This window comes from Oncorhynchus gorbuscha, linkage group LG22, assembly GCF_021184085.1.
Source record: "Oncorhynchus gorbuscha isolate QuinsamMale2020 ecotype Even-year linkage group LG22, OgorEven_v1.0, whole genome shotgun sequence".
In the NCBI taxonomy this organism is placed as follows: Eukaryota; Metazoa; Chordata; class Actinopteri; order Salmoniformes; family Salmonidae; genus Oncorhynchus; species Oncorhynchus gorbuscha.
Genome location: NC_060194.1, coordinates 25,542,668 through 25,561,716, shown reverse-complemented (window position 1 = coordinate 25,561,716; position 19,049 = coordinate 25,542,668). Strand labels below are relative to the sequence as shown.

General features: G+C 41.5%; 1 protein-coding gene across 1 annotated transcript in view; it reads left to right on the top strand.

Moving 5' to 3' along the window:
- LOC124009114 overlaps positions 1-19,049 on the top strand; it is a 49,745-nt gene that overhangs the window by 21,106 nt on the left and 9,590 nt on the right. Inside the window, exon 5 of the mRNA XM_046320608.1 lies at positions 12,212-12,268. Coding sequence (XP_046176564.1) covers positions 12,212-12,268 — 57 coding nt within the window. The remainder of the gene's footprint in view (positions 1-12,211; positions 12,269-19,049) is intronic.

Here is a 19,049-nt window from a genome sequence, read left to right as displayed (position 1 = left end):
ACACACATAGGGCCGTGACTGTCATGGAATATTGGATGACGTAATTGGCCAGCCAAATGACCAGGGTCACTGTCCGAATAGCAAAAAAATGTATGCATAATTTTTTTTTAATGATTTAAGCACATTTTCTCCTCTGCTCCTTACTGCATGTGCTGCCATAGAAAAATAATGAATAGAACACCCGTCCCCATTCAAGGCAGTATTGGCATATAGGCGGCCATTGTGAATGTGCCCATAGGAGCAAAGCAGGAAGTAAAAGCAAGAACTAAAAGCAGGAAGTGCACCCATCAATATGTGCTGGGATTTGTTGATTCAGCTTAACTGACAAAACCAAAAATATTTTCCATTGCATGAGCCACGTCATATAACATCATTTGAATTAACATTCTACATTACCATGGAAATGATTGCATCACAATATTAGGAAGCCATTGCGAATGTAGTGTACCCATGAGTTTACAGTCAAATTTCCAGGGTTAGAGGTTCCAAGCCTGCTCTATTTGTTATATTTCTATGTGCGCTGCTGCTGCATTGTGTGGGGGAGGGGGGGAGACTCGTTTGGAAGACTTGTTTGCTACAACAACACCTTTTGTTTCAGCAAGGAGTAACAAAGTTTCATCATGTTGTGAAGAGTCCATGTTCCCTCCCCCAAAACAGTTATGACGGTTATTTTATTTGAATGATGTCTTTATCCATAACCGTCAGTTACACGGTTCTACGGTAGCCAGCTTTACACACACAGTATTTCTCTGTAGTGTTTGTGGTATGGTAGCTGCTGAGGTTCGAGGTTGAGCTGCAGTTCATCTGACAGGCATTGTATTTTGCTCAGCAAATAATTGTCCACAATTTCACTGTCTCAGCTTGTGGTCTGTTGACTCTTTCTTTCTCCCCTTTCATTCTCGGAAGTCTTCATCTCCAAGGATAGTTACATGGTCTATGGTAAAATTCCTACAGCGACCATTTTAAATCAATACCCAGGAGAGAGGGGAATGTGAGTGTGAGTGTATCATGCACATCTCACTATTCTTGTCACAGACTTTTTCAAGTGTGTCTGTGTCTGCTGGTTATATTCACAGTAAACAACGCCTCTATAGATAGATTTCTGTTTTTGTCAGCAGCTCACACTTTGGTGGCATTGACTGGTTTTGATGCTGTAGGTGAAATGACATTCTCTATTCTCCAAAGATAAATCACTTAGACATTATATGTTTGAACCAGCAGATGTGCTACAAGTGTGTGTGTGTGTGTGTGCACATTTCTTTAGTGTGTAGGCACATTTCTTCTGTGTGTGTGTGTACATGTGTGTGTGTGTGTGTGCGTGTGTGTGTGTGTGTGTGTGTGTGTGTGTGTGTGTGTGTGTGTGTTGAGTGTGTGTGAGTAAACAGTATGTGTCAGAGAGAGACTGCATGCAATATTTTAAATATTGTCTGAGTGATGACATTTAGTGTTTGTTTTTGCATTGCTATTGAAATCCAAATGCAACAGCTTAGTTGCAGAAACGGTTTCTACTCTCATATGTTCTCCACAACTGTCTTGTCTTTATTAAGTAAAGTTGTAATGAAATGTGAACCCGTCCTAGATTTTTCAGAAGAGAGCAGGCAGATGTTGTTTATTGTTTTGTGTCCACCTCTATCCGTAAGGACGCAGTCACACTTATACTGATGTTCACAAGACAGCCTTCCTTTTCATCTGTTTTGGGGATTCTGCATAGTTTCAGTGTTTGCATTAGGTGGTGTCTGTCAGATTATATTTCCCCTCAGAATGTAATAGCAGAGTATTATTTATTGGTTGCCTTGTGTTGGCTAGAAACAGTGGTCAGTGTTTGAATGTAATGGTAGCTCTTACTCTAGGTAGTTTAATGTAATGGTAGCTCTTACTCTAGGTAGTTTACCTTTCAGACTGTAATAGCAGAGTTGCAGATCACAGTGTCATCGATTGTGTTGTGTGGGTTGTGTGGGTTAGAGACAGTGGTCAGTGTTTGAATGTAATGGTAGCTCTTACTGTAGGTAGTTTACCTTTCAGACTGTAATTGCAGAGTTTCAGATCACAGTGTCATTGACTGGGTTGTGTGGGTTAGAGACCTGGTCAATGTCCATGTCTCACCCTGACAGTAAAATAACACTTTGTTCTGTGACTGATAAAAGTAAGGTCAGATGCTGATGGCACATGTAGGGACAGTCAATCCCAATCATGTCCGGAGACGGGGGCGTACGGGAGGCTATCGGTTGACTTAGGTTGAGAGACAGCATGTACAGAGAGAGAAATCAAATCAAATCAAATTGTATTTGTCACATGCGCCGAATACAACAGGTGTAGAGCCTTACAGTAAAATGCTTACAAGAAAGAGGACAAAATAAAGCTTTGATGGTCGCCTCTCTTTTTCTTCTTATTCTGTCTATGGAATCTATCCCCCTTTCTTTTCCTGTGGAATCTGTCCCCCTTTAACTTCTCTGTCGATTGGATGCTAGAGGGAGTCAGAGGTTATGTTTTGGTCCTGTTGAGGAAAAGGGCAACGTTACAAGTCCCGTTTCAATTAAGTCTGAGAGAAGTAGCCGGCGCCGTTAATGCTTAGGGGAATAGATGGCACAGGACAAGACCGTACATAATTCACTTATATGCAAACACTTCACCCTCGCCACTGACATTTACTCAATCCTATTCCATCTGCATTTCTAAACTGTGGCGGGTGCATCGTGATTTTGTTTTGATGTGAACGCTGAAGTGTTGGGTCAGAAGCTTGTTCAGTCACAGTGATCTGCAGTGATAGAGGGATAGAAGGACGATCCCTCAGTCAGGCTAGTCCAGATTCTGCACATACAGAACATATGACTGCCTGCCACGTTGCTCACTGACCCCCTGAGCAGAGAGCGCGAGAGAGCGACTGGGTTGATATTTTCTCTTAGAGCACTCTCTCCCACTCCTCTGTCTTCAGTGGCTGAAAACTATATTTCCAGGGTAGCTGTCGTCTGCATACATACATTTATTTTCTGCACCATTTAGTTAATGTATAGCAGAGTATGATGAAATCATTGTCATGTCATATAGACCTTAAATATATGATGTTTATCACAAGATGAGTTCCGTCACCACATGAGGGAACTCTTGGAATTGGCTCGGCATTGGATAGAAGCAATGGAAATAGTATGAATGCTTATTACAGTCAAGGAAATGCTATGAAATCAACAGCTAACGTAGATCGTCTGTGTCATATAGGCTGACTGTCAAAAATAACCATGTTTTGGCTTAATTAACAGTCTAGAGTTTGCCTTGATAAACACGTTTTTTTCTCCTCACCATTTTGTCTTTTGAATTGGGTCTATATGACTTGATTTAATTTGATTTCAGGTCATTGACCTTCATGCTTTATTGTTATCATATCAGAGGGGTTCATTTAAAGTGGTGCAAATGTTGAGAGTTCAACCATAGGTAAACCATGTCTCCATCTCTAGTCCAGTATCGATGCATTTATTGATGTCCAACCTGGCCAATATGGAACTAGGCAGATGTGCTGCACTCCGTGGATCCATAGCCACTTTTTTCGATTTGCAAACCAAATTTACAGTACCTAATTTAAACCAAGTGATTGCAACTAGGCCATACAGTACTTGAGCTTTAGAGTTTTGTTGTTGCGAATATTAATGAAAAATAATTATTCAGTATGTATTCATAATTATAAAAAAATGCAATAAGAGCTGCACTCATTTGCTTTTAATGATTAAAGTGAGAGACAGAGTAGATATGCTATTCACTCTATTTTATTTTCCTCTACTCTAAACTCTAGCAAGCTCTAATGCCATTTCTACTTTAATAAGCTCCCAATATTTGTTTATTTATTTTATTTAATTTTAATTTTTACAATTAATGATCTGTGATATAACACCCATTAACACTTTTCTAATGTGACACAAAAATATGGTTAGTATTATCATTAAGGAAATGATGATGGAGCCATAGAAATCCCATTAACATGGCTGTCAGTGTGCTTGATGTGCTGGAGGCTGGGGCTCAGTGAGTTGTGCCGGGCCTGTCTGGGTGCCACGGGAGCTGGCCGATATCTACTTTTATTTCATGGCGTGTGTCTCTCCTGTTGTCATGGCTTGTCTGTCTGCTGGGAGATGGTGCCTCCCCGATCTGCTCTCAATGATTGATTTCCTGACAAATTTGTTTGAATAAAATACATAAAGTATTATTATTTTTGTTTAATAAATATGATCATAATATAAAATAATACATTAGTATGATTATTTATCCATTGATAGTATTATTATTTTCAATAAGGTATTATTCCATTTCAAACTACTTCAGAATGACTATTCATATACAGAACGTGTTTACATTATAATAATACATGAAGGATTACAAACATTACAGTGTATGATTAACACATGGCTCCTCCATTGCAAATTATTTATGACCCTAATCAGCAGCAGTTCAAATAATGCTCATTAAGAAAGTTATTCATGGGCAGTTTGTGTCCTCTCCCCTCCTCTCCCCCAGCACTAATTGAGGAGGTTTGACCTGGTGACCCCAGCTAAATTGAGTTGTAGTCCCTGTGGCGAGTGTCTCCTTCCCGGTCAGTCAGGGCCGATTACACAGCCATTGTGCTCCACATTGTAATGTCCAAGCTCACTGTAACCAACCAGATGAAACCCGCTGCTACTCACCGCTCGCATATCCAGGAACAGAGACTCAGGGCTTTGCATGTGTGTGTGTGTGTCTAGCATTCCTTCTCTCTCTCACACACACACACACACACACACACACACACACACACACACACACACACACACACACACACACACACACACACACACACACACACACACACACACACACACACACACACACACACACACACACACACACACACACACACCCTCTTTACTTATGGCCTTTCACGCAACAGGAATTCATTTGATGGATTAAAGCAAGTGATACTCAGATTGTGTTGTGTTTTGCCTGTTCACTTCTTCATTAGATTGTGTTGTGTTTTGCCCGTTCACTTCTTCATTAGATTGTGTTGTGTTTTGCCCGTTCACTTCTTCATTAGATTGTGTTGTGTTTTGCCCGTTCACTTCTTCATTAGATTGTGTTGTGTTTTGCCCTTTCACTTCTTCATAAGATTGTATTGTGTTTTGCCCGTTCACTTCTTCATAAGATTGTGTTGTGTTTTGCCCGTTCACTTCTTCATTAGATTGTGTTGTGTTTTGCCCGTTCACTTCTTCATTAGATTGTGTTGTGTTTTGCCCGTTCACTTCTTCATTAGATTGTGTTGTGTTTTGCCCGTTCACTTCTTCATTAGATTGTGTTGTGTTTTGCCCGTTCACTTCTTCATTAGATTGTGTTGTGTTTTGCCCGTTCACTTCTTCATTAGATTGTGTTGTGTTTTGCCCGTTCACTTCTTCATTAGATTGTGTTGTGTTTTGCCCGTTCACTTCTTCATTAGATTGTGTTGTGTTTTGCCCGTTCACTTCTTCATTAGATTGTGTTGTGTTTTGCCCGTTCACTTCTTCATTAGATTGTGTTGTGTTTTGCCCGTTCACTTCTTCATTAGATTGTGTTGTGTTTTGCATTCTTCAGATTGTGTTGTGTTTTGCCCGTTCACTTCTTCATTAGATTGTGTTGTGTTTTGCCCGTTCACTTCTTCATTAGATTGTGTTGTGTTTTGCCCGTTCACTTCTTTATTAGATTGTGTTGTGTTTTGCCCGTTCACTTCTTCATTATATTGTGTTGTGTTTTGCCCGTTCACTTCTTCATTAGATTGTGTTGTGTTTTGCCCGTTCACTTCTTCATAAGATTGTATTGTGTTTTGCCCGTTCACTTCTTTATTAGATTGTGTTGTGTTTTACCCGTTCACATCTTCATTAGATTGTGTTGTGTTTTGCCCGTTCACTTCTTCATAAGATTGTATTGTGTTTTGCCCGTTCACTTCTTCATTAGATTGTGTTGTGTTTTGCCCGTTCACTTCTTCATTAGATTGTGTTGTGTTTTGCCCGTTCACTTCTTCATTAGATTGTGTTGTGTTTTGCCCGTTCACTTCTTCATTAGATTGTGTTGTGTTTTGCCCGTTCACTTCTTCATTAGATTGTGTTGTGTTTTGCCCGTTCACTTCTTCATTAGATTGTTTTGTGTTTTCTACATGATTTCTAAGAGACATTTCATTGTATTCCTTTTATTGAGGACATATGGCCATGAGTCTTATTCTTTGGGTGTGTATTTATTGGTTGGTAATTCATTTGTAGATGACATGTTGAAGGATTGATTCTTGCCAGGGGATTGCCAATCTCTCCTAAATGACTTTGTGTTGGATTGTATATGTTAATCAGCGGACCTTCGATGCTACAACACTTGTAGTCAGATGACATTATTCCTGTTACATGTATAAAATCAAAGGAGCAGTGTTGATTTGGTCCCATGTGTAGTATGTTGTATCAACACAAGCAGCATAATAATAAAAACAGTGTGTCATTGGCAGAGGTTTACAATGTACCTTGTCAAAAATGTATTAACTGATGTGATATTCTGTTTGTCTGCTCATATAATATATTATTATATTAAAATATATTTTTATGTCTGCTCGTATAATATATTATTATATTATACGAGCAGACAAACAGAATATCACTTCAATATTATACGAGCAGACAAACAGAATATCACTTCAGCAGCCGACCAGCTACCATCTCTTGTTGAGATGGTTATCAGGCAGCTGTAGTATATATTCATTAAATGAGTCAGGGGTATCATTATTAATTTCTCATTGAGTATTGCATCAATGGCTGAAGAAATGTGTATTTGATCGTTGCTGAGTTGTCATTGTTGGAGAAATACTATGGGTAAATTATTTGCATGTCTGACAGGTTAGCTCGGATGACCAATAGCGCACCTAGGTAGCACCCGTCGAATCCACTGAAACATCCCATGGAGTGATGGAAATAAAAAGGAATTTACATCAAGAACAAAAATGGCTTGGTTTGTCACTTTTTAATAAGTTCACAGTGGTGACAAATCATCAAATCATGGCTGATGCTGCTGTAATGGATAAGTTCTGATGGCATTCTAAAATGGAATTTTCTGCCTCAACTCCCTTATATCGCCAACAGGGACAGTAATCAAAACAAAAACTCCAGCTCTCCTCCAAACACACACACACACACACACACACACACACACACACACACACACACACACACACACACACACACACACACACACACACACACACACACACACACACACACACACACACACACACACACACACACACACACACACACACACACACAGTCCTTTCACCCAACCAATCTCTGTACAAACCATGGGGGATTTATTAGGGTCCCCCTCTATCCTGGTCCATTTAAATGATCCTGGATGCAAGGTGCTCAACACAGCTGGATAAACTCATTAGATTCACAGGGACTCAGGCTCACTCTCTAAGGCCTGTATGTCTCCACAGGACGAGGCGAGGCTTCTGCACTGGTGAGACGGAAAGATACAGAGACACAGTTCTCTATTTGCGGTGCTCTATGGGGACACATTCAACATTGCGTTCATCTGCCACTCCTCATCTCTCCCATTTTAGTGATGTGTTTAACAAATTAACTAACAGAGTTCAGAGGACTTTTGTCTTCTCACAAATTGGATAAATGGTGTGTGATTAACTCTGGTAGGAGTGCCGATCTATTGTTCTTCCTTTTGTGGAATGAAACACATTTCCTAAAAATGGCATGTCATAAAGACAGCTTTGAAGAGGATATCCTTTACTGAAACTCTTGTTCAATATCGGCCAGCGGTTCCGGCAAGTGAAGGAGACATTGCCACTCCTATCTCTCGCGTTACCGTCTTCATAAGAAGCTGCTTGCCTCTTCCCTCTTGATTCTCCAGCGAGGTTTGACACCACTCTCTACATTGACTCCAGCTCACTTGAGAATAAGTTGCTCACCACCATAAGATCCTTGTCTTAATTATACAAAGTACAGGATATTTGGTGCCTTTGTTTAAAAGTGTCACTAGCTGGTTGCTGGTGTTGGCAGTCACACTGCCACTCCCCCCCTGCTGGGAGGTCCTGTCAGACACCCCTTTCTCTCTGCTGAAGGGAAATGAAAGGCTAGATGGAGAAGGCATAATGGAGAATGCATTTCAACTGCAGGGGAGGAACAGCGAGGCATCAGAAGTCCTTGGTGAGACCCTAATTTTACAGGGAACAGGTGGGGGAGTCTTTAGTTCCCTTCCCGCTGCTAAAATACATTTAGTTCCCTGTACTTGACATGCTGCAAGGAACTCCCCACCGTCACCCCCCCCCCCTCACCCAGTTCAAAACAGTGCCCACGTGAGAAAAAAATCAGGCCTTATCAAGCTAAAGTTATTTTTGTCAAGACCAATATCACATTGTATCAAATAAGGGTTAATTGCCATGTAGTGTAGCTAGTGAATTAATCTTAACGCTGATCAAACCATCACTCCTATGACAAGCGTTCAGTTACCTATCACTGACTGACTGGGGGCTGATCTGAATGGACAGTCATACTCTCACAAATTAAACCTAAAATCGCACAAATATGCCACGTTGTGAACTGGCCTTGGATGAATACATATACACACAGTCTTTCAAAACTACGAAATATAAATAATATTATATCTTACTGTTTGAATGTTCCAAAATAGTTTTCTAACTCATCTTCTGTGGTGGTGGTGTGATATGTGCGTCACTGTTTTCTGTCCGGGTAGTTGTTACCTATGCTAGTTTTCAAGTTGTCAAGTGTGGCCTACGCTGGGAAAGTCAAATGTCACAACACGTTCTAAACCGCTCTAGTGACACAAGTACTTTTTCCTTCGTCTCCATTCATCCACATGGCTGCTGGCTGCACTTTTGCCCATTATTTTTCTTTTGTAAGAACCCCAAAAATGGAGGCAGTGGAAGAACCTATTCGAGTAAGTAAACACCGTTTTTATGTAAAAAAAAGAAGTATTATCAGCTAGCTAGCTGGCTACAGTAGGTCACTTTGTATGCTTACTCAACGGAGCTGCGAGCTAGCTAGCTGGCTACAGTAGGTCACTTTGTATGCTTACTCAACGGAGCTGCGAGCTAGCTGTTTAACTACGTTAATTAAATGTCATCAACTAGCTCAGCGTTTCCCAAACTCGGTTCTGGTCCCAGCTTCAGCTGTCAGTAAAGAAACAGTGTAGGCTACTGGATAGGGCAGGTATTTTTGTGTGAGGACATTATGAAAATATTATCCAGTTCCAGTCCCAAGAGAGAGACATTTTGAAGACAGAGATAATAGCAACATATTCAGTGCTGTCTATTTTGAGGATAATGAAGCCTGTTTGTTTGTTTGTGATGTTTTCTGTCCTCAGGACATCTGTGAAAGCCTGTTTGCAGATGAGGAGAGAGGTCCATATGAATATTCCCGGAGACTGGGTAGATCCTATATGCCATGGGTTGTATGTGTAGGCCTACCTATGTTAGCAAATGTTGCATACAAAAATACAGTTTAACATCACTCACAATGTATGGTCCTTCTGTAGCTCAGTTGGTAGAGCATGGCGCTTGTAACGCCAGGGTAGTGGGTTCGATCCCCGGGACCACCCATACGTAGAATGTATGCACACATGACTGTAAGTCGCTTTGGATAAAAGCGTCTGCTAAATGGCATATATTATTATATTATTATTATTATTATTATTATTATTATTATTATTAAACCTATTACAATTGGCGCTATTACCATTACAAACCCTGCAGGAGGTCTGCTGGGAGTGCAGGGTTCTGTCCAGCAAACCCTGCTGGGAGTTCAGGGGGACAACTTTGGTTTTATAAGTGGGGGGACATCATTACATTTTTTTATCCAGTCGGATAAACACTCCAAACAGCCTACCCGACCGCTTGGAGGGGTTTGCATGGTCCTAAAGCACACCTTTGCCTCGTTTTGTATCACATTCCAATGGTAAAACTGTAATTTTAGAATGTGGGGGGACATGTCACCCCCCCCTCCCCAGTGAAAGTTGCGCCCCTGCCTGAAATTATGCTTTAGTAATAATAGCCTACTTGTTACTACTCAAGTATCTAATATTGTTTACACTAAGATGTCTAATCTTTAGATACGATTTAGCTTATTTGTACATTTTGAAGTGTTGATTCTTTGAAGTGAAGTGTTTAAACTTGTTTTAACTGTTAAACTATTATTCAAAAGGAACTAGTGTCAATGTTGATTAATCATCACAATCCTACAATAAAGAGGGGTTCTGTCTCTGTGTCTGTGTTTCTGTGTTGTATTCTCAAATGAACATTTCCTTTTTGTCTAGTTGTAAGATCACCAATCTGTTTTATTTGATTGTCACTCTCTCAGTATATCAGCTATGTGAATCCATTTGGCACATTATCATATGGCATGCATCACTAATGCAGCCATAGGCCTACAGTATGATGTATGTCTACAGACCCTAGTTTGATTCCAGGCTGTATCACAACCGGAAGTAATTGGGAGTCCTATAGGGCGGCGCATCATTGTAAATAAGAATTCGTTCTTAACTGACATGTATAGTCAAAAGGTTAAATACATTTTTTTAAATGATGGCATTACTGGCCTTATGGGCATCTATTATCTGTAACAGAGAATAGCTAAACTCACACATTGTTTACATGTTGAGATATATGTTCTCAATTTTAAATGAAAGCAGTAGACAATGTACAGTATATACCAGGTTTTGTATATGCCTTTTAAGTGCTAACATGTACAGTTGTTTAGTGCACATCTAACCCTTGTGATTTAGGTACCATATGGAAATAAGATGTCAATTAGGCTACTGGAGATGAGCATTACAGATAACATTTTATGAGGTTAATGAAATGTTATTTTATCAATTTTAGCAATGTTGCTTGCAAAATAATTGCAGTTGTTCCCATAGAGTAGACAGTACATGGTTGCTCTATGTATCATGCTAGCCTGTACAGCCAAATATCACTTCAGAAATATATTGATAATGGCTGGCATTGTAGGCCGTTGTCCTGAATGAATTGTGAGTAATGATGTGTGAGAAAGTTACAGAGGAATAAATATACCCTCAAAAACCTTTATTTAACTAGGCAAGTCAGTTAAGAACAAATTATTATTTACAACAACGGCAAACCGTCCCCTAACCCGGACGACGCTGGTCCAATTGTGCGCCACTCTATGGGACTCCCGATCACGGCCGGTTGTGATACAGCCCGGGATCGAATCCGGATCTGTAGTGACACCACTGCGATGCAGTGCCTTAGACCACTGCAACACACGATCCTCCAAAATTCTAGATTAATGCTGTGACAGTACCATTTTAGTCTAAATGTGTTATTTATCTATATCTTCTGTCTAATACATGGGGTTTTATTTTGTCTCAGAGATATCCTCTCACTAATGCAGTCATCAATGTGTTTTTCAGTTTGTCACTGTTGATTTTTTGAGAGGGTTTCTTGGGAGAATTTCATTAATCATAATGTCATTGCTCAGTCCAATATGTTATTTACGTGGGAGGTTGCCTACCTTGTTGCCGAACCTCATACACATGAAAGGCTTGTGGATTCCCAAACCCCAGAATTGCAGAAATCACTGAAGCTGGAGACATATCTCCCTCTCTAACTTTAAGCATCAGCTGTCAGAGCAACTTACCGATCACTGTACCTGTACATGGCCCATCTGTAAATAGCACACCCAACTACCTCATCCCCATATTGTTATTTTTATTTGTTGCTCTTTTGCACCCCAGTATCTCTACTTGCACATTATCTGCACATCTATCTCTCCAGTGTTAATGCTAAATTGTAATTATTTCGCCATTATGGCCTATTTATTGCCTTACCTCCCTAATCCTAATACATTTTCACACACTGTACATATATTTTTCTATTGTGTACGTTTGTTTATCCAATGTGTAACTCTATGTTGTTGTTTTTGTCACACTGCTTGGCATTATCTTGGCCAGGTCGAGTTTGTAAATGAGAACTTGTTCTCTACTGGCCTGCCTGGTTAAAGGTGAAATAAAATACAAAATAAAAAAACAGGTTGGGCTGTTGAAATCTCCTGGAGTTTCCATGCAGTAAATAATAAATATAAAAAAGATAGTGTAGAAAAAAGGGAGAAAGAAAGTCTCAGTGTGTCTGACAAGTGGAAACTTGTTTTTGGTTTCTTGCTGTTAATCACTTCTTCCCCCTCTCTCTCTTTCTTTCTGGCAGTAGAAGACAATGTGATAGAGGAGCAGCACAGTCCTGGGCAGACTGCCATTCCGAGCGGTAATGCTCCATTTCATATTTCATAATTGGGGTCTGGAAAGTGGAGCGTGCGTGTGATCTATGGAATGAAGTGTGTTTCAACCATTAAGATATGTTACTGCTCCTTGTGTGTTTGCTCACCTGTGTGTGTGTTTGTGTGTGTGTGTGTGTGTGTGAGTGCCCGTGCAGGCACGCATGTCTGTTTGAGAGAGCATTTTTATCAAATGCTGTAAAATGCATGCGTTGTGTGTATATTGTATTCATGCCTGTTTGTTTGTGTGTATGTGTATGTGTGTGTGTGTTTTTGTGTTTGTGTGTGTGTGGGGGCGGGGGGTACAGTTGAAGTCGGAAGTTTACATACACCTTAGCCAAATACATTTAAACTCAGTTTTCACAATTCCTGACATTTAATTCCCTGTCTTAGTTAGGATCATCACTTTATTTTAAGAATGTGAAATGCCAGAATAATAGAAGAGAGAATTATTTATTTCATATTTTATTTCTTTCATCACATTCCTAGTGGGTCAGAGGTTTACATACACTCAATTCAATTAGTATTTGGTAGCATTGCTTAACTTGGGTCAAACGTTTCGGGTAGCCTTCCACAAGCTTCTCACAATGGGGCGGCAGGGTAGCCTAGTGGTTAGAGAGTTGGAGTAGTAACCGCAAGGTTGCAAGTTCAAACCCCCGAGCTGACAAGGTACAAATCTGTCGTTCTGCCCCTGAACAGGAAGTTAGCCCACTGTTCCTAGGCCGTCATTGAAAATAAGAATTTGTTCTTAACTGCCTAGTTAAATAAAGGTTAAATAAGTTGGGTGAATTTTGGCCCATTCCTCCTGACAGAGACGCTGCCTCCCCCGTGCTTCATTTCGGCTTGCAAGCCTCCCCCTTTCTCCTCCAAACATAATGATGGTCATTATGGCCAAACAGTTCTATTTTTTGTTTCATCAGACCAGAGGAGATTTCTCCAAAAAGTACGATCTTTGTCCCCATGTGCAGTTGCAAACCATAGTCTGGCTTTTTTATGGTGGTTTTGGAGCAGTGGCTTCTTCCTTGCTGAGTTGCCTTTCAGGTTATGTCGATATAGGACTTGTTTTACTGTGGGTATAGATACTTTTGTACCTGTCTCCTCCAGCATCTTCAAAAGGTCCTTTGCTGTTGTTCTGGGATTGATTTGCACTTTTCGCACCAAAGTACGTTAATCTCTAGGAGACAGAATGCGTCTCCTTCCTGAGCGGTGTGACGGCTGCGTGGTCCCACAGTGTTTATACTTGTGTACTATTGTTTGTACAGATTAACGTGGTACCTTCAGGCATTTGGAAATTGCTTGTAAGGATTAACCAGACTTGTGGAGGTCTACAATCTTTTTTCTGAGGTCTTGGCTGATTACTTTTGATTTTCCCATGATTTCAAGCAAAGAGGCACTGAGTTTGAAGGTAGGCCTTGAAATACATCCACAGGTACACCTCCAATTGACTCAAATGATGTCATTTAGCCTATCAGAAGCTTCTAAAGCCAGGACATCATTTTCTGGAATTTTCCAAGCTGTTTAAAGGCACAGTCAACTTAGTGTATGTAAACTTCTGACCTGCTAGAATTGTGATACAGTGAATTATAAGTGAAATAGTCTGTCTGTAAACAATTGTTGGAAAAATGACTTGTGTCATGCACAAAGTAGATGTCCTAACCGACATGCGAAAACTATAGTTTGTTCACAAGACATTTGTGGAGTGGTTGAAAAATGAGTTTTAATGTATGTCAACTTCTGACTTCAACTGTATTTGTGTGTGTTCACGTCTTTGTTTCCTAACCTCTGATAGAGGTAGAATAGAGCTCACAGAGCAGATGAATGTGTCCTGTCTGCTGGTGTGGCATTCACCGTAGGCCCTCCAGGAACAGAGCAGTAATCCAGGTCAGGCTCACAGAGAGCCCCCTATGAATGAGGCCTGCTACTGATCGCATCCACCACGCGACCATTCTTTCATTTCATTTGTCTGCTAAAGGTTAAGTCTCATTTGTGGTTATTTTAAACCTGATATGGATGGCTTTGCCCAGCAGGTTGGGGACCCTGGGTACTCACACAGTCACACACACTGCCTGGCACCTAGCACTGTAGTGAGTCCAGTAGCGTTTGCACACCTCCCTCTCCCTCTCTGGGCCACTTCAGACAGAGAGAAATGCAGAAACGGGAAACACAAGGGCTGTTTTACTACAGTATGTCTGTGCGGACGAGTTGTTTTATTGGTTTTGTGTCAGAGAGTTAGGTCTCTTTCCTTCAGCCCCCTCCTAGTGTATATGTGTCTGTTCAGTATTTACCTGTCTTCCTCTGCCATCTCTGCGTAAAACAGTCTTGTGCATAAGGCAAGAGCACCAGGCCCATACCAGTCTAGTCTACGGCTGTAGTGTTTTGTATTGATGTCTGGGTGTTGGTTGGTGTTTGGTAGAGAAGCAGGTTCTGTATGTCTAGGTGTTGGTTGGGGAGAGTCATACTCCGTATATCTGGGAGTTGGTTGGGGAGAGAGGCAGGCTTCGTCCTCAGCCACCCCAGCGGCAGTAGATGAAGCGCTGGGCTTATGAGCTCCTGTTTCCCCTGCTTCCCTGGGACACCTCCTGTCATCCACAGCCAATGGCGGGCTAATGAGAGCCCCTGATTACAATGACCTCCTCAGACACACGCACACACGCCTCTCTCTCCTCTCCCCTCCTCTCCTCCACATCTTCTTCCCCCGCCTCCTCCCTCTAGACGCCATCTCCTGAGTTAGGGGAGACAGCAGCGACTTGATCGATGTCTGCCTGTGGAGAAATCAAGAGGGCACACAAATTAATTTCTCACTTTTCTCATTTGAGTTTGTATGGCTGATTTTCTTTTAACCCTCTTGTCAGATGCAGTGTAAAGGATGCTAAAATATAGGACAAGATTATTGTTATTGTTTTGAATAATTTGCCCCACATTTTTGACTTTTCATTTAGTCTTTCATGTCATTTCACCTGTTATAGTGCCTTGAGAAAATATGATTTTGGACCAATGATCAAGAACAGTTTTTAAACCCCTTTATATTTAAATGGCAGATCTAACATTTACAGGGCCTTATGGTTAAACCATTGCCCATCAAGAGCTTTTTGATGTAAAAAAATACATCAGCTTCTATTCATGCTTGTAGGCCACTGATCAGTGATTGACATGGTCACAATACCCAATACCCCTTGATAATCCCCTACCTAAATCAGACGTGATGTGTCGTGGGCTTGCCTCAAGAGAAGACCCCCAGCAGTGTTCCTCTATGAGCCTGTATGTTCATTGTGTCTTACAGCCAGGTACCTACTGGCTTATTATTCTATACGCCACACTCATGTTTGATGTATAACAGAATAGGACAAAGGGGGAAATGATAAGAAAATAGGTCTCTAGTAAAGAAGAAAGAAAGACAGCATTTTAGTTAGTTAGTGCGGAGGACAGGAACAGTATGATATGGAAGGTTTAATGAGGCAGAGTGCTTTTTACCCGGAGAGAGAGTGTGGAACAGGCTTAAGATCCACAGCTTGGCTTTACAACTGCCGTCACTGCCTGTGTGGAGTTATAACCACATGCTCCGCCTTCTTTCTTCTCTCTTTAATATCTGCTTTTCTTTCTCTCCTCCTGGCTGTGGCTGGTTGGGGCTGTTTTGTGGAAGACGGTGACTGCTCCAGCTAGAATCGGAGTGGACTAAGCTCTTGGTCTGAGAAAGAGAAAGGGTGTGTGTGTGTGTACGTGCCTGTATGTGTGTCTTAGTGTGTTTGTATTCTTATAACAGGCGTACATGCTTACATGCGTGTGTGTCTGTAATAGAGTGTGTTAGATCTGAGAGGTTGTCTGGATGGCGATGTACTCTTACTGTAGTGCAAGCTAGTGGTATACATCATAGTGTCGGCTGATGGCTGAGGCAGCCCCAGATCAATGCACTGCAGGGCTTCGTACAGCAGGAAGAGGAAAGGACTCTTTCACTCCAGCACTTCTCAAACCATATTCTCTATTATTCATTTCCTTTGTTGTTCGACTACACTAATGGCATGGCAAGGCGCTTCGTTCAATATTATCACTCAGAGAGAGAGAGAGAGAGAGAGAGAGAGAGAGAGAGAGAGAGAGAGAGAGAGAGAGAGAGAGAGAGAGAGAGAGAGAGAGAGAGAGAGAGAGAGAGAGAGAGAGAGAGAGAGAGAGAGAGAGAGAGAGAGAGAGAGAGAGAGAGAGAGAGAGAGAGAGAGAGAGAGAGAGAGAGAGAGAGAGAGAGAGAGAGAGAGAGAGAGAGAAAATCAAATCATGTTTTGTGAATCAGTTAATCAAATCAATTGTGAATGATGCCACCTGTGTTACCTGTGACATGTGGTGGTTTCTTTATCATTTAAGCTTCTGTGTTGTTTCGGTTGTTTGCTCTACATCCTCCAGTTTTTCACGTGAATCTAAAAATGTAATATCAAATCAAATTTCATTGGTCGCATACACATATTTAGCATATATTATTTCTGGTGTAGCGAAATGCTTGTGTTCATAGCTCCAACAGAGCAGTAGTATCTAACAATTCACAACATACACTACGGTTCAAAAGTTTGGGGTCACAGAAAGGTCCTTGTTTTTGAAAGAAAAGCACATTTTATGTCCATTAAAATAACAGAAAATTGATCAGAAATACAGTGTAGACATTGTTAATGTTATAAATGACCTTTGTAACTGGAAACGGCTGATTTTTAATGGAATATCTACATAGGCGTACAGAGGCCCATTATCAACAACCATCACTCCTGTGTTCCATTGGCATGTTGTGTTAGCTAATCAAAGTTTAGCATTTTAGAAGGCTAATTGATCATTAGAAAACCCTTCTAAAACCCTATGTTCGCACAGCTGAAAACTGTTGTCCTGATTAAAGAAGCAATAAATCTGGCCTTTCTTTAGACTTTCTTTAGCATCAGCGATTGTGGGTTCGATTACAGGCTCAAAATGGCCATAAACAAAGAACTTTCTTCTGAAATTCATCAGTCTATTCTTGTTCTGAGAAATGAAGGCTATTCCATGCGAGGAATTGCCAAGGAACTGAAGCTCCTGTACAAAGCTGTGTATTACTCCCTTCACAGAACAGCGCAAACTGGCCCTAACCAGAATAGAAAGATGAGTGGGAGGCCCCAGTGCACAACTGAGAAAGAGTACAATGGAGTGTCTAGTTTGAGAAACAGACAACTGGCAGTTTCATTAAATAGTACCTTCAAAACACCAGTCTCAACGTCAACAGTGATGAGGCGACTCCGGGATGCTGGCCTTCTAGGCAGAGTTCCTCTGTCCAGTGTCTGTGTTCTTTTGCCCGTCTTAATCATATCTTTTTATTGGCCAGTCTGAGATATGGCTTTTTCTTTGCAACTCTACCTAGAAGGCCAGAATCCCAGAGTCACCTCTTCACTGCTGATGTTGAAACTAATGTAAAAGAATGGAATTAAGAAATATATAAATATTAGGACGAGCAATGTCAGAGTGGCATGTACATATGAGATGAGTAAAGCAGTATGTAAACATTATTAAAGTGACTAGTGTTCCATTATTAAAGTGGCCAGTGATTCCATGTCTATGTATATAGGGCAGCAGCCTCTTAGGTGCAGGGTTGAATAACCGGGTGGTAGCCGGCTAGTGACGGCTATTTAACAGTCTTGAGATAGAAGCTGTTTTTCAGTCTCTCTGTCTGAGATTTGATTGCACCTCTACTGACCTCGCCTGCTGGATGATAGCGGGGTGAACAGGCTCGGGTGGTTGATGTCCTTGACGATCTTTTTGTCCTTCCAGTGATGCTGTAGGTGTCCTGGAGGACATAGTGATGCGTTGGGTAGCCCGGATTGGTATCTTTAACAATCCTTGGTTCCTGCCCGTGCCTGGTAAAGATATGAGGGGGGGCCATCATGACCTCCTCTTTAGGACCATCTGGCAGAATGCCCAGAATATGTTCTTTAACTTAAGATAGGAGACGGCGCCAGACACATGCCGGAACCAACCCTATGAACTATGCTTATGTAACGTGTCTGTAACCTGTATATAAGGGAACTAACGGGAATGCCCCGTAATAGCTCCTGATCATCATGTGTACATGGTGCATTGAGTTGGTTGGAACCTCTCCAGCATGCTGATAGTAAACAATGATTCATGTAAGATTGACTTCAGGTGTCCCTGTGTAAGATTTTGATGACAATGGTCTGAGGAGCCAAGCCAAATTTCTTCAGCCACCTTGGGATTGAAGAGGCTCTGTTGCACGTTCTTCACCACACTGTCTGTGTGGGTGGACCATTTCAGATTGTCAGTGATGTATACGCCGAGGAATAGGAAGCTTTTCACCTTCTCCACTACGGTCCTGTCGATGTGGATAGGGGCGTGCTCCCTCTGCTGTTTCCTGAAGTCCACGGTCAGCTCCTTCATTTTGTTGCCGTTGAGTGAGAGGTTATTTTCCCGGCACCACTCCGCCAGGGCCCTCACTTCCTCCCTATAGGCTGTCTCGTCATTGTTGGTAATCAAGCCTACTACTGTTTTTTTTGTCTGCAAACTTGATGATTGGGTTGGAGGTGTGCATGGCCACGCAGTCATGGTTGAACAGTAAATACAGGAGGGGGCTGAGCATGCACCCGTGTGGGGCCCGAGCATGCAACCTTGTAGAGCATGCACCCTTGTGTGTTGAGGATCAGCAAAGTGGAGGTGTTGTTTCCTACCTTCACCACAGAGGGGCGGCCCGTCAGGAAGTCCAGGACCCAATTGCACAGGGCGGGGTTCAGACCCAGGGTCCTGAGCTTAATGATGAGC